The sequence below is a fragment of the Pleurodeles waltl genome, chromosome 10 (genome assembly GCF_031143425.1).
Source record: "Pleurodeles waltl isolate 20211129_DDA chromosome 10, aPleWal1.hap1.20221129, whole genome shotgun sequence".
Classification (NCBI taxonomy): domain Eukaryota; kingdom Metazoa; phylum Chordata; class Amphibia; order Caudata; family Salamandridae; genus Pleurodeles; species Pleurodeles waltl.
In genome coordinates this window covers 883,550,176-883,564,770 of record NC_090449.1, presented here as the reverse complement: position 1 = coordinate 883,564,770, position 14,595 = coordinate 883,550,176, and the positions used below count along the sequence as shown (strand labels likewise).

The 14,595-nt window shown below is 42.9% G+C and overlaps 1 protein-coding gene across 1 annotated transcript in view; it reads right to left on the bottom strand.

Moving 5' to 3' along the window:
* Positions 1–1,239: 1,239 nt before the first annotated feature.
* The window catches only part of LOC138261987 (metalloreductase STEAP4-like), a 230,968-nt gene continuing 217,612 nt past the window's right edge, over positions 1,240–14,595 (bottom strand). Inside the window, exon 5 of the mRNA XM_069211599.1 lies at positions 1,240–2,672. Coding sequence (XP_069067700.1) covers positions 2,388–2,672 — 285 coding nt within the window. The 3' untranslated portion in view covers positions 1,240–2,387. The remainder of the gene's footprint in view (positions 2,673–14,595) is intronic.

The following is a 14,595-nucleotide window of genomic DNA, read 5'->3' as shown; positions in this document are numbered from 1 at the left end:
TAATGCTCCAAACCGCACCACGCAAGGAACAGGAGCAAGAACCTACCAACGCAGAGGTAGTATCCTGAAGCAATCTCATATGAAAGCAGGAAAATAAAAGGTGACAGCCGTGCTGATCTAGGGGCCAAAGCAGTCCCAAGGATTTTGCAGAAGGCACCAGTAGTCTATGCACTGCAATCCCCACTCACATTTGAATCGCCAAGTCATGTTATGGTAGGTGCTATGCTTGCCACTCCCCGAGGCACAGTTCCTGCAAACCAAGGAGGCATGGATCTCTGTGTGACATAGATCAAGTGGCAACAGGCCATGCATGTATTGGCACTGAGCATCTAATCATTGGTGATTATGCCAAAGGATGCCCCAGGGAGTTCAACACTAAACTTATCTCATCGAGCAATCAATGTCTGGTATGTAGAATACGCGGTCCACCCCCTGGGTGAGAATCAGAGCCCATTAAATAAGGAATGGCACAGTACCTTTAGTGTCCCGGAGATGGTGCGTTATTTCTGTGAGGACCAAAGGGGAGAAAGAACTGCTCTTGGGCTGCCTCCCAAGAGCAAGCTCTGCCTGGTATCCTCAGGGTGTGCGCCCCGGTGAAAGATAAACATGCACTCTGCCGGACTCTGTGATGCCACGCCACCAGTTCCAGTCCCACCTGGAGGTGCACCACTGGACAAGGCCCTAAGAATTCATGGCTGGCCAGAGAGCCTTGCCACCTGGTGTAGGGGCAGCAGTTGGAAGGACAGCAACAGCAACCATGCCTCTCGCCACTACTGGACTTCAGGTGCAGAGGAGAGTGGCAAGGTAAGTCCTGGGTCCATAGACATCAATGTCTCTGAGGGCCCAATATGTCCTCTGGGGACATCCACACAGCCACCCCTGACCAGGGGAAAAGCTGCAGCACGTGCTTACTGCAAGGCAGAATGGGTGAGTGATTCACTCAGGCAGTAGTCACACTGTGAAAAGCAATTGTAGGCACCACTATCACATCCTCCACATGTGAGGTCCACCTCACTGGAACTCCTCCATGGATCTGTGGTGGAGGAATCAGGATTGGTGAGGCACCCAGCCGGAGCTTTAGAGAGAGGCATCTGCCATCTTTGGCAGTTGGCTATGTGCCCCTGTTTAAGGCAAGCTAAACATGACACTCTGACTCCTCAGGGAAGTTGTGGAAACAGATCTCACACTTTTGCTGTATTACTCATGCATGCCCAGGCGAAACACAAAAGAGATGTGAGATGGATTTTCAATACATTTATTGAAACAATTACAATCTGGCATAAAGTGAATGAGCTATGATAATTAGGCAGATGAAACAAAGCAAAGTAATCAGCAATGTGAAATTGGTAAAGAAAATACACAATCTAGCCATAGTGAATGAGGTCTATAGGTTCTAGATGTTCTTGAGGTTCTAGAAGTTTCTACCAACCCTAAGACTTTACTGACAGCATAGCGGGTGGACCCTTCTACCTGGCCGGATCTAAGGGTTTAGAACCAAAGTGGCTTTGTGGGACTTGATAAATTGCACTTAGTAGTTGCTTCACGCTTCCACTCCGTTGAATGGTGCAAGTGCGGCGCAACTGCATGATAAATATGGCCCAAAGGCACTCATTCTGAGTGATGCATGAATGCTGAGTTGGACAAAAACTCACATCCCATTAAATCAGCCCCTATTTAGTGGCCTCAACATATTAAATAAAGTATATTGACACGATTATAATGATCTCCTAACCATAAGTGTAATTCAGTGTGACAAGGGAATGGTCAAATGGGTGCAGATCTCAAATGATGCTATTTAGGATGCCTTTAAAAAAATATGGAAGACATTGGGGAGTAAGTTTAATACTAATATTTGTAATGTGCAAACAAAGGACAGGAATTGGTCTCCTAGGTGCAGTAAACAAGACACGCACATACATAATAATTAACGAGACTTCATCAGTAATATAGAGGATACCGAGTAAAAGTCAATAAAGAACAGAAATATTTCACAGTAAACTGAGGAACTGATTTAGAGTACCGTGGCTGCAGGACACTTACCAGAAATTGGTGGATGCACCACCCTCTATTTAGAATGTGTACCTATCTAAAGGGATATCTGTCAACCTCTAAATCAAAGCATGAGTCTTTGGAGACTGTTGCAAGGTTTTGCCCGTGCTACTTCAGACATCAATGATTCTTTGGTAAGAGTGCAAAGTAACTATAAAATATATTTTATTACAAATTCAATAAAGAATACCAGGTGATTACAAGTCTACACATAAATACATTTTACAAATAGGGTTTAGAATTAGCTATTTTTCTAATGTATTCTTCAATGCATTTCTTTTTAGAGCCTCTGGAAATAAATTGAGACCTGCAAACAGAATAGTGAACAGACACTTGGGTCAAACCATCACTTTACTTTCTGTCGTTTCGCCATTTTCATATTGTGCCGTTTTTGGAGACTTGGAGTTTCTTTCCCAACCTTGACGGATTCGTGTAATGGCTTTGTCCAGGCAAGGGGTGATCAAGATCAGTTTGATGACTAGCACAATGCATGGAATGACCAGAGAGATCATATAGGGTGGTGGTAAGTACCACTTGTACTGAGAAGCTTTGAGGAACTTGTTCCATCCGAAGATGAGGGCGTGGCCGGTACACAGCACCAAGGTGAGGTATCCCAGTTTTGACTATAAAAGCAAACACAATAAAATAAGTTATGACACAACTGACTTCACAGCCGAAGGAAATAACAAAACAAACTTGGTCCATGTGTCTGAATTAAAAACATGAAAATCGGTTCAAAACTAAGTTAGATGAGCTATTGCAATGCCTTCTCTCAACCTGCATGGGAAAGAACATTTAATACATATCGGTGGACTCAGAGGGCAAATGCATAGAGGAGAACTGCGGGGTAAGACTGAGGAGAATTTACTTATTCCTGGAGCACTCATATATCATTATTATGTATTACTTTTATGTCGGGTAAACCAAAGTGCACACTAAAGCAAAGGAGATACCTTTATAAGAAACGTGGATGGAGATGGAGTCAGTAACTTCTCAAAGAAGAGCTGGAGAAATTGGGCCGTACTTTAGTATTAAACATTGGCATAGATTTAAAATGTGTGTACAGATGCTGTTTTTGCATGATGTATAATACCCTGAGTACAGACATTTCTTCGTGGTGACATGGGCAGATGTGCATTAATGAGGACCTGAACTAGCCACCGATACAGATTCTGTTCCTAAAATCGTGTAACAAATCACAATTTTCATTTTTTTTTACAGCATACAGTTAAGAAGGCAGTACTAAGGTCCATTATCAAACTCCCTGAACCTTTTGTTACTTTTGTGGCTTGCATACATTATACAGTTCATTGCTGCTGAATGCCGCAGCTGACATTTATATTGAGAGGGAAAAAAGGCTACTTTAAATAGCTTCCCCATGTGCAGAGAACAGACATATTAACATCAGTAAAATACCCACAACATACCTCCATAATGTCTTCAATTTAAGTAACTATCATTCAGCATCTTTTTAGAGTTTCACTCTAGCTACAAGGACAACGAGGACTCGAGATTTAAGTGAAATTAGTAGTTCAGTGTATTAGCAGGGATCAGTTCATGCATCGGTAACTACCTAAAATGTTGGCTTGTCATATCGTGGTAAAGTAAGTTACTCTTTTACCAAACATGCAAATAACTAGCTCTGTTGCTCCTTGGTGTACTCTCTCCACAACACAAAATGTAACATTCAACAAGAGGCATAATTGATGCTAGAACAGCCCTTGAATTATGCTTTCACATGACATGAAATTACAAAATTAATTTCCAGCAAAGAAATCCTCTCATGTTTTTCTCGTAGGGTTTAATGAAAGCACACCTGCATTACTCTCATCCAGAGAGGCTCTTCAACTCAAGTTCTCCTCTGTCATCAAAAACAATGTCTCAGGCTCTCAGAAGCTGTTTTCTGAAATACCACTAAGTCGAATAATGGCTCTTTATTGAATATTGTGAATATGCAGCTCTCCCCCTAAAAATGATGCAATCATGAGTGGATGCGCTTTGACATTTAATTTACACAATCAAGTTCCACGTGTGTTTAACATGTTAGGGCCTTATTTAATCCCTCCCTGTCAGTCCTAAGGTCCACCCACCAGATTTATCTTTGGGCAGACCACAGTTTATTGACAGTGAAACTGTAAACTTCGTACTTGAATAGCGCACTACTCACCCGTTAGGGTCTCAAGACACTGTACACATACCACTGTGGAACCCCTCCTGGCTTTTTCCCTGTGAGGTGCCCACTCCTGGGCAACCTCCAAGGTGAAGACAGGAATCCCAGTACTGTTGGGGCAATTAAGCAAGCTATTGCCCAGAGTTACAGAGTGGGACACATGAATTAGATTAGGCACCGATGCAAGAATTATCAGGTCCAAGGAAATTGAGCCCAAGACCTGCTGAAACAGGAATTGAACCCTGGTCCCAGGCCAGATTTCTGCATCAGGGTCTGCTGCTCTAACCATTGAGCCACACTTCTCCACTAACAGATTACTCCGTCTCCACTGCAGTCAAACTCCTCTGACGGCCTGATGGGAAACGGGCCATCGGAAGTTTGTTTGGATACCCACCCACCTGATTTGGATGCGTAGACATATTGCTTTTGTCAATGTCTGTCACCACATTTCTGCCACATTGTTACCTACTGTAAACCCAACTGCTACAGTTACTTTTGTATCGCATTTCTACATATGTTTAATTATTTGATACATCAAGTCTGTACAATACTGATTGTTCAATGCTAATTCGTTGACTTGCGAACGGAAAGGAACAAAATGATTCTTGTGCGCCGTAAACCAATTATATATGATCCATGTTTTTATAAACCTTACTAGTGATACATTCCGAGCATGATAGGAGTACTCCAAAGCAGTATACTCATAAGTTTGTCATGCCTACCATTGCTCCGGACTTCCCTAAGAGCATTACTATGAACATTAAGGCTTTGATATCCTGCTTTTGGGGAGTATTTCACCTTCAGCATTAAAAAAGACTGTTTTTTTCAGAAGGAATCAATAGCTTTGCTGGTATAAATCAATTCAGAAAATTAAAGATCGCCTACCAGTAATTACTCAAGTGGCCACAGGATCAAAACTATATGCAACCATGACTTCCTCTGAATAAACATCTAGGGCTGGCAGTCGAGATATTGTTATCAATACAATCAATACAATGTATAAAAACCTCATGCTGAAAATACATTCTTCTGAGATTACTACCTACGAATGACGGAAGAATTAAGGACATATATTCTCTGCCATTCCTAGGTGGTTATTAAGTCCCATATTCCTCTTTCCATTTCTGTAATATTCGAGATGTAGGCTCAAATTTAGTTCCTGTAACCAAATAGCTAATGTGGACGCAGTAGTGACATGCTTACACCATTCCAACAACTACAGTAGTTTTGAGTACTGTATTTGGATCAATGAGAGTATAAAACACATTTCTTAATTACTATTAGGTTGCGGCCAGCCAATCTGGTCCTTGTTTTTGCCCAGATCCTTAATTTAAGAAAAATTAAATTGTACAAATCTGATATTCCAGATCCTACTCTCTTCCTCTGCTACATAAAGTGCCTCAACTCACCATATTTACTTTCTACAGAGAACATCTGAGAGCTCTCATACCCAAAGTTATAAATTCAATGAAAAATAAACAGATGAGTTATAGTTATACTTAAGACTGTAAGAAATCTGCCTTTTTTGTGAGGTGACCCTGGATTCTTCACATTTTGCTGGACCCTACATTGCTAATGGCTTTAGAACTTGGTGCACTTTAGCTCTGCTAACCGGAGAGAAACTACCTGGTCCCCCTTTAACATGATCAAATTGGCATACTCCTAATTAGTATATTTACCTTTCTTATAACTCTCTAGTATATGACACAACATATATGAATAGCCTATATGTTGAATGCCACTAGTGGACTACAGCACCTATTATGCCATCCACTGTAGTGCAGTGAAAACATGGCTCCAGCGCTACCATTGTACCCAGAAGGTAACAGTGTAAAATATGCACTTTGACCTGTCAAAATAAACCGTTTTGGCAGGTTAAAACCTTCCTTTTAACCCCCTCTGTGCCAGGGGCATAATGGTTACGTCCACCAGCATAGTGCTCATGTGCCGAGAACGTAAGCATTACGTCCTCGGCACTGAGCTCAGAGGCCACTTGCCCATCACGCTGGATGCTCAGCTTCCAACACGATCGGAAGAGAAATGCATAGCATTTCTCTTCCGATCATGTGATGGGGGCCCTGAGAGGCTTCAAAGGGAAGGAAAGGAATTTCCTTCCCTTTGAAGTCTCTCAGAGCATTTCAAAAGCCAGATCGTAAAGCGATCCTGCTTTTGAAATGCCCACTAGACCCCAGGGATTTCTTTTTTCAAAAGAAACATGCATGAGGGGAGTGACACCTTGGCAAGGGTCGCTCCCCAAGGGGGCAATATTTTGCAAAGCTTTTTCTGCCCCCCCGGGGGCAGATTGGCCTATTGTCAGGCCAATCTGCCCCCGGGGGGAAGGGGGGGGGGGCAGAATCCACAAGGCGCCGGGGGTCATTTTTTTTTTTTCTTTCGTTGGGAAGCGACCCCTTAGGCAAGGGTCGCTCCCTAGGGGGCAAATTATATTTAGGCCATATCTGCCCCTCTTGGGGGCAGATAGGCCTATTTTTATGAGGCCAGTCTGTCCCCAAGGGGGGCAGAAACTTTATTTTTACAGATCGGCCTATTGTTATTAGGCCAATCTGCCCCAGGGGGCAGAAACATCTAGGCACCAGGGAAAAAAAATATCTTTTTGTTTTTTGTTTTTTAGAGGTGCAGAAACCACTAGGCACCGGGGATCTTTTTTTTTGCACCAATTTCACGCAAGGGGAGCAAGAGTCGCAAGAGATGCAAGAGTCGCTCCCCGGGGGGGGGCACATTTATTTTAGGCCTTTTCTGCCCCCCCAGGGGCAGAAACCTCTTGGCGCCAGGGATAAATATATATATATATATATATTTGGTTTTTAGAGGTAGGGAGCGACCCCTTATGCAAGGGTCACTCCCCTGGGGGCACATTGTATTTAGACCATTTCTGACGCCCTTAGGGGCAGATCGGCCAATTTTTGTTAGGCCAATCTGCCCACAAGGGGGGCAGAAATCACTAGGCATCGGGGATCTTTTTTTTTGCACCAATTTCAAGCAAGGGTAGCTACCCCTTAGGCAAGGGTCGCTCCCGGAGGGAGAACGTTTATTTAAGGCCATTTCTTCCCCCCCGGGGACAGATTGGCCTATTGTTTTTAGGCCAATCTGCCCCCGGGGGTGGCAGAAACGTCTAGGCGCCGGGGATTTTTTTTTTAGGGTTATTTTGTTTTTGTTTTTTAGAGGTGGGGAGAGACCCCTTAGGCAAGGGTCGCTCCCCTGGGGGGCAAATTGTATTTAGACCACTGGCCGATTTTTGTTAGGCCAATCTGCCCCCAAGGGTGGCAGAAACCACTTAGGCACCAGGAATTGGTGTGTGTGTATGCGTGTGTTTTCTTTAGGGGGCAGCCCTTTGGGTAAGGGTCGCTCCCTACGGGGGCACATTACTGTTGGCCATATCTGCCCCCGGGGGGGCAGATGGGTCTATTTTTGGAAGGCCCATCTGCCCCCAAGTGGGGGCAGAAAGCCCACCAGAGACTTGGGAAGTTTTCTTTTTCAAAATAGGAGGGTGGGGTTATGGCCATACCCCCACCCCAAATAAATGGGGCCAATGTTGTTCTACCCACCATTGGCAGATGGGGCAATTACCCCTGATCCACACCCCAGGGGCAGAAAGTCTACTAGATGCCAGGGAATTAAAAAAAATATATATATATATTGGGGTGGTGGCTACCAACCAGTATGGGCCTGGTTATGCCCCCACCCCAACTGAAGGGGGTAACAGTCTTTCAGCTCTCCCCCACACTCTAAAACATCTTATCCCACAGCATAGAAGAAGACATTTGATTATTTTGGGTTTTGGTTTTACATTTGGGCCATGAGAGCTTGGCTAACTCTAATCGTCCCACTTGGAATGATGAGTGCTGCACTTTATGGACTTTGGGATGCTGCCATGTAGAAAAATCCACAAGACCTAGACACATCTGAAAGCTCATCTGGGTGATTCCAGGGTGGTGTTTCACATGCACCCGCACCATTTTTGTACCCACAATGCCCTGCAAACCTCCAACTTTGCTGGGAATCACAAATTTTTCCCAAGTTTTTGTGATGGAACCTTCCGGAATCTGCAGGAATCCACAAAATTCCTACCACCCAGCATTGTCTCATCTATACCAATAAAACTTCTACTGCACTTGTCAGCCTAAAAATGTTTTTTTGCAAACTGCCCTTTTGGACCCCCTTTGGTTCCTCCTCAATATCGACTTGTTTTTGGCTCTTCCCATTCACAAGCACTTGGCCCACCTACACAAATGAGGTGTCATTTTTACCGGGAGACTGAGGGGAACATTGGGCGGTATGAAATTTGTCCCAATGCGGTGATCCCACACAGAAATGTGGAAAAATTTGATTTTTAGCTAAATGTGAGGTTTGCTGAGGATTCTGGGTAAGAAAACATTGGGGATCTATGGAAGTCACACCTCACTGGACTCCCTGGGGTGTCTAGTTTTCAGAAATGTCTGGGTTTGGTAGGTTTCTCTAGAAGGCTGCTGAGCCCAGGACCAAAAACGCAGGTGCCCCCGCGAAAACAGATAGTTTTGTATTTGATCATTTTGATGTGTCCAGAAAGTGTTTTGGGGCATTTCCTTTCACGGGGAGTAGGCCCACCATAAGGGAGGCATTTTTATCAGGAGACTTGGGGGAACGCTGGGTGGGAGGAAATTTGTGGCTCCTCTCTGATTCCAGAACTTTCTGTCACCTAAATGAGAGGAAAAAGTGTTTATTTGGCCAAATTTAGAGGTTTGCAAAGGATTCTGGGTAACAGAACCTGGTCAGAGCCCCACAAGTCACCCCATCTTGGATTCCCCTAGGTGTCTAATTTTCAAAACTGCGCAGGTTTGCTAGGTTTCCCTAGGTGCCGGCTGAGCTAGAGGCCAAAATCCACAGCTAGCCACTTTGCAAAAAATAGCTCTCTTTTTTTTGTGAAAATGTGATGTGTCCATGTTGTGTTTTGGGGCAGTTCCTGTCGCGGGCACTAGGCCTACCCATGCAAGTGAGGTACCGTTTTTATCGGGAGACATGGGGGAACACAGAATAGCAAAACAAGTGTTATTGCGCCATGTCTTTCTCTAAAATTGTTCCTTCCAAATGTAAGACAGTGTGCAAAAAAGACATCTATTTGAGAAATGCCCTGCAATTCACATGCTAGTATGGGCACCCCGGAATTCAGAGATGTGCAATAACCACTGCATCTCAACACCTTATCTTGTGGCCATTTTGGAAATACAAAGGTTTTCTTTATACCTGTTTTTCACTTTTTATATTTGAGCAAATGAATTGCTGTGTACCCGGTATAGAATGAAAACCCATTGCAAGGAGCAGCTCATTTATTGGCTCTGGGTACCTAGGGTTCTTGATGAACCTACAAGGCCTATATATCCCCACAACTAGAAGAGTCCAGCTGACGTAACAGTGTATTGCTTCCAAAAATCTAACATCGCAGGGAAAAGTTACAAAGTAAAACGTGGAGACAAATTCTTTTTTTCACCTCAATTTCAATATTCTTTTATTTCAGCTGTTATTTTCTGTAGGAAACACTTGTAGGATCTACACAAATGACACCTTGCTGAATTGAGAATTCTGTCTACTTTTCAGAAATGTTTAGCTTTCAGGGATACAGCATTGGTTTCTTACCCATTTCTGTCACTAACTGGAAGGAGGCTGAAAGCACAATTTTTTTAAAAAATGGGGTATGTCCCAGTAAAATGTCAAAATTGTGTTGGAAAATTGGGTTTTCTAATTCAAGTCTGCCTGTTCCTGAAAGCTGGGAAGATGGTGATTTTACCACCACAAACCCTTTGTTGATGCCATTTTCATGGAAAAAACCACGAGCCTTCTTGTGCAGCCCTTTTCCCCCATTTGTTTGAAAAAAACAAAAATGTTGCTGTATTTTAGCTAATTTCTTGGTCTCCTTCAGGGGAACCCACAAAGTCTGGGTACCTCTAGAATCCCTAGGATGTTGGAAAAAAGACTCAAATTTGGCGTGGGTAGCTTATGTGAACAAAAAGTCATGAGGGCCTAAACGCGAACTGTCCCATATAGCCAAAATAAGGCATGGCACAGGAGGGGAAAAGGCCTGGCAGCGGAGGGGTTAAATATTAATGTCACCCCTACATGAGCAGTGTCACTTACAGGGCAGGGTGCATGCATTTAAAAGTAGGAGGAGTGGAAATTTAAAATTAAAATGTCCTTATAGAGACTAGCACTGAATAGCAATTTTCAGTGTAGGACGTCTGACTGACCTACAGAGAAGCACTGGGAAGAAATATTAAATTCTAATACCGGATCTCAGGAATGGGACCAGTTGGAGAAATAATTAAAAAACTAGCTGTAATAGATATTAGGTTGAAGTTGGGTTTTAATAGGTAGTAAGAAAAAATAACATTTAGAAAGTTAACCTTTACTTGCCCGAGCTGCTAGAAGCTTAAAAACCTCTGCCATGTCTGAGCCTGATCTCACCATTGAAAAAGTGTAAAATGCCTTCACGGAGCAAACAATAGGTTTACCTGAATGGACAGAGATTACTTCTCTGAACTTCACAGAATATACAGGGTAGGGGCTGTGGACATCCTTTTTGATACTACAATGTCAAAAACTGGTTGACAGGTCTGTTAAGGCACATGTAACACCAGGGGAACAGTTGAAAGGGAGAGAACAGGATGCAAAGACATGTTGATCCCCTTCTTGTGGCTACCCTGTCTGGTTGCTGAAGGGCCCTTCTTTTGTTCAAGTTTCTTACGCTTATTGTCAACTGGAAGCTAATCATTTCCAGACAAGGGTTGTGATTGCATGACCTCTTTGTTGTTGTAGTTAATTCAAGTGTTTGCTGTTACACCTAAGCAAATTTTGGTGCAAGACAATGCAGCGAGACAACTTGATGGTCAGCATCAAATGGAGAGACAAGGAATGTGCTGCATTTACTAACATGTGACACATTCCTGCTTTCACCCTGCACTGGTGCACTTGCTGATGCCAAGCACATATATAGGCACCCTTTCACCATGGTCCAAGGGTGTCTGAATTACAGGCAGGATTGCTTTGGTGCAAGAAGGGGTACCTTCCTGCAGAAAAACAATCCTCAGAGAAAGTGTTGGACTGGTTGCTGGCAACAAGCTCAATAAATATCAAACCGATACGAATCAGTATAAACACTCAGTGAGGAGCAACAGAGCAACACTCATGTAGCTGGGACAATATCACTTAAATAAAACACTAGCACAAGCATCTATATTGTCAATGATGGCTAAACTGTAGCAGAACTGTTACATGCATACGTATATTGCAATGCTAGCAGAATGATAGCTTAAGAAAGAAACAACCTTGAATCACCTGTGATGCAGTAAATAAAAGGCACAATAATAATTCTGCAAATCAAGACAGAGCAGGAGAATCTGGCCCTTCACCCCTGATCACATAACTTTAGCAGTTATCACTTGGAAGCCCGCTCCCACTTCTCTCTCTGGGAACAGTACAACAGGGGAAACATGATGTTCCCTTCCTGTACGAGTGGTTCTTTTGATGTTATTAGTCTTTTTGCAACCCAGGACAATTGCATTCTGCTTCTGCAATCAATCATCCCCGAGGGCCTTCAAACTACGTTCAGGCTTGTTCAGTATTTCCCAGTTTACACATCTCAGCCTGGTACAGTAAAAAGAACACCTTGGCATTTTCACTCATGAGCACTGCCTAAGCTAATTAACCCTTTCGCGTAATAATGTCTCCCTCACACTATTCCCTATAATACTGTACAGAGACATATTCCTCCTTCTATGGGATTCAGCATAGATTTAAAAAGGAAATAACTAGGAGAAGTAACCATATTTCTCCTCCGTGCTCCTCACCTGAGTAGGTGAAGCATTTTGATGCATTCTGAGATTGACTAGTCTTAATAAATTCAGGAAAGTACAATAATCCATGCCCCACCCATGGAACACCTGCCCAATGTAGAGTCAATCTAGGCAGCGACTTGTGCTGCACTACGTTACTCCAGATTTACCAAGACATGCAGAGCCATGCAAGGTATCTCTGTGTGGCATAGTAAATCTGACTTAAAGGCTTGAGTTGCGTTGTCTAGCCGTGCGTCGCCTGGCATGATGTAAGGGCAATGCAAGCCCTTGACAAATATGGGCCCTGGTCTAGAAATTAAAAGCCTGATTTCTGATGATGATGATGTGATCTTTCTTGCTGCATTCATGGGATGTTGTTATCTAGACTTGTTAATGCAGGCCCTACATGCAGGTTCTATATTGGCAATAGGAATAAAGAAGAGCAAACATCTTACACACTGATTGGATAATTTCTCGTTTTCCTTGCGAAACACAATCAAAAAAGGCATTTTGTATGCAACGACCGGCATTTGCTCCTTTAGTCGATATTTTGAAAATGGAAATGGCACAAACGTCCACTAAACTCTTTCCTATGCTATAGCATACTGAGCCAACGATTGTAAGACTGACCCAAATAGATTGCCTTTTCGAAGTATTTATTTCTCTAGAACGCTGGGGCTTTTTGAATTACCTGTCTCTGTTCTCCCTTCATTTAAACTATATTTTTCTTCTTGTCACAACCAATGCCTCTGTATAAGTGGGCCACGCAATACAGAAAATAAGAAAAAAAGCAAAGACATACAATTAACTGTCTGGGCCTGCAGACAAATATGCTTTTGCAAATGCCCTGTAATTGGTGACCATTTGCCGTTATCAAGATGTATAGAAGACGGTGAAAACCTTCAAGTGAACTCTGACTCCTCTGCCCATAAAGTGATGACTGGCATAAGGAAACAGCAAACATGTTGAGCACTGAAAAGAGGGAATAAGGTCCCCATAAAATCGCTTATTGCGAGCAGTTTGCTAAAGGGATTATCCTCTTTGTACTTGCATATAATGTTTTACCTGGGGAATTCCTTGGCTGCAACACACCTTGTTGAATACAATTTTGTTAGCAACATTTCCTCATTGTGGAATGGATGTTTGGCAGCAGGGGTTGTTCTGTGGTTAATGTTAATATGACTACAGTATGTGCTGATTAGAACAAATTACTTTGGGCTTTGCAGTAATTTGGGTAAATAAATATTATTTAACAGTTCCACGAAACAGAAGCCAAACTGGTGTTAAATATCTTCTACAATTGCTCAGCATTTTAAAGAAGCATTGTGGGTTCTCCTTTGATGGCTACATATCCTTTTTTCTAGACCAGATTTTCCATAGTCATTTTCCTTTCCCCAACCATTTTAATTAACATTCTGAAATTGCGCATTTACCAACTCAGACGTGAGTGCAGAGTGATTTTGGAATTGCACTCCTTTTATCCCTACATGTGAGGCAGGTAGGTTTGACAGTGAGTCGAACATAAGTAGTTACTACAATCAAACTCTCTCACTCATCATAGAAAACTATTTGACCATGTCCCATAAGCAATCACAGGCCCCTCTCTCCCCTCCACCACAGGTTCTCCAGCATTCACCTCAATAATGAAATAGAAAAGGGATGGAATTTTTATTATCCACAGAGACAATGCAAACAGAGGAATGGTCTAGTTGCAGTGGTGAAAATGCTCCCATCTAGCTTATGAAAAGTTAATTTCAATTAGACCCTCCATGGAACAATGTTTTAATCACACCATTACTCATTTAAATGACACCAGTAAAAACCTTTACCTCAAAGACTTCAATATATATTGTGTGACAGTGTTGATGTGGAGTGTAGATATGAACAAACCAGCAAGCTGAGGCAGACCCATTATTTGACATCGACAGCTGTGGCTTTGACATCGAGTCTCGGTCTTCATCGGTTCTCCATGCACAAAATTGGCAAAAAGTTTCTAAGTTCCACGTCTTGCAATTTGGGGGACAGAAAGAGTACACTCTGACACCAGCTGAGGCTTCAGTACCTGGAGGTCACGATTTGAGGGTTAGGACATACTCCAATAGAGGCCAGCTGCAGAGTCCAGGGCAGATCCAATTGGTACTTGTGAGTTGGGCACTTGCAGGGTGAGGGCAAGCAAGAGGTCAGCCAACTGACCTTTGGAGTCATGTATGGGGCCAAAACAAGCAGGTTCAGTCTTCCTTAAGGTTTCAGACAACCAAGCAGTTCTTTGTCTGATATTCACAGACCCAGAAGTGTTCTGAGAGGACTATTGGGGATGTTACTTTTATTCTGAGGGTCAGCCTGTTGGAGGGTAAAATCCTGGTTCCTCCATAACTAGTGGTGTAAAGGTTTCCAGGGATGACTCCACCCACTTTTACAGCATTTCTTATGTATTTCAATGTAACCTATCTCACACTACCCTTCTTTCCATCAACCCAACACAGCAGAACCTTTATTCAGCTAGTTAGAGCTTCCTGTGTCTACTTAGATGTGTGTCTTGGATCACTGACAAACACT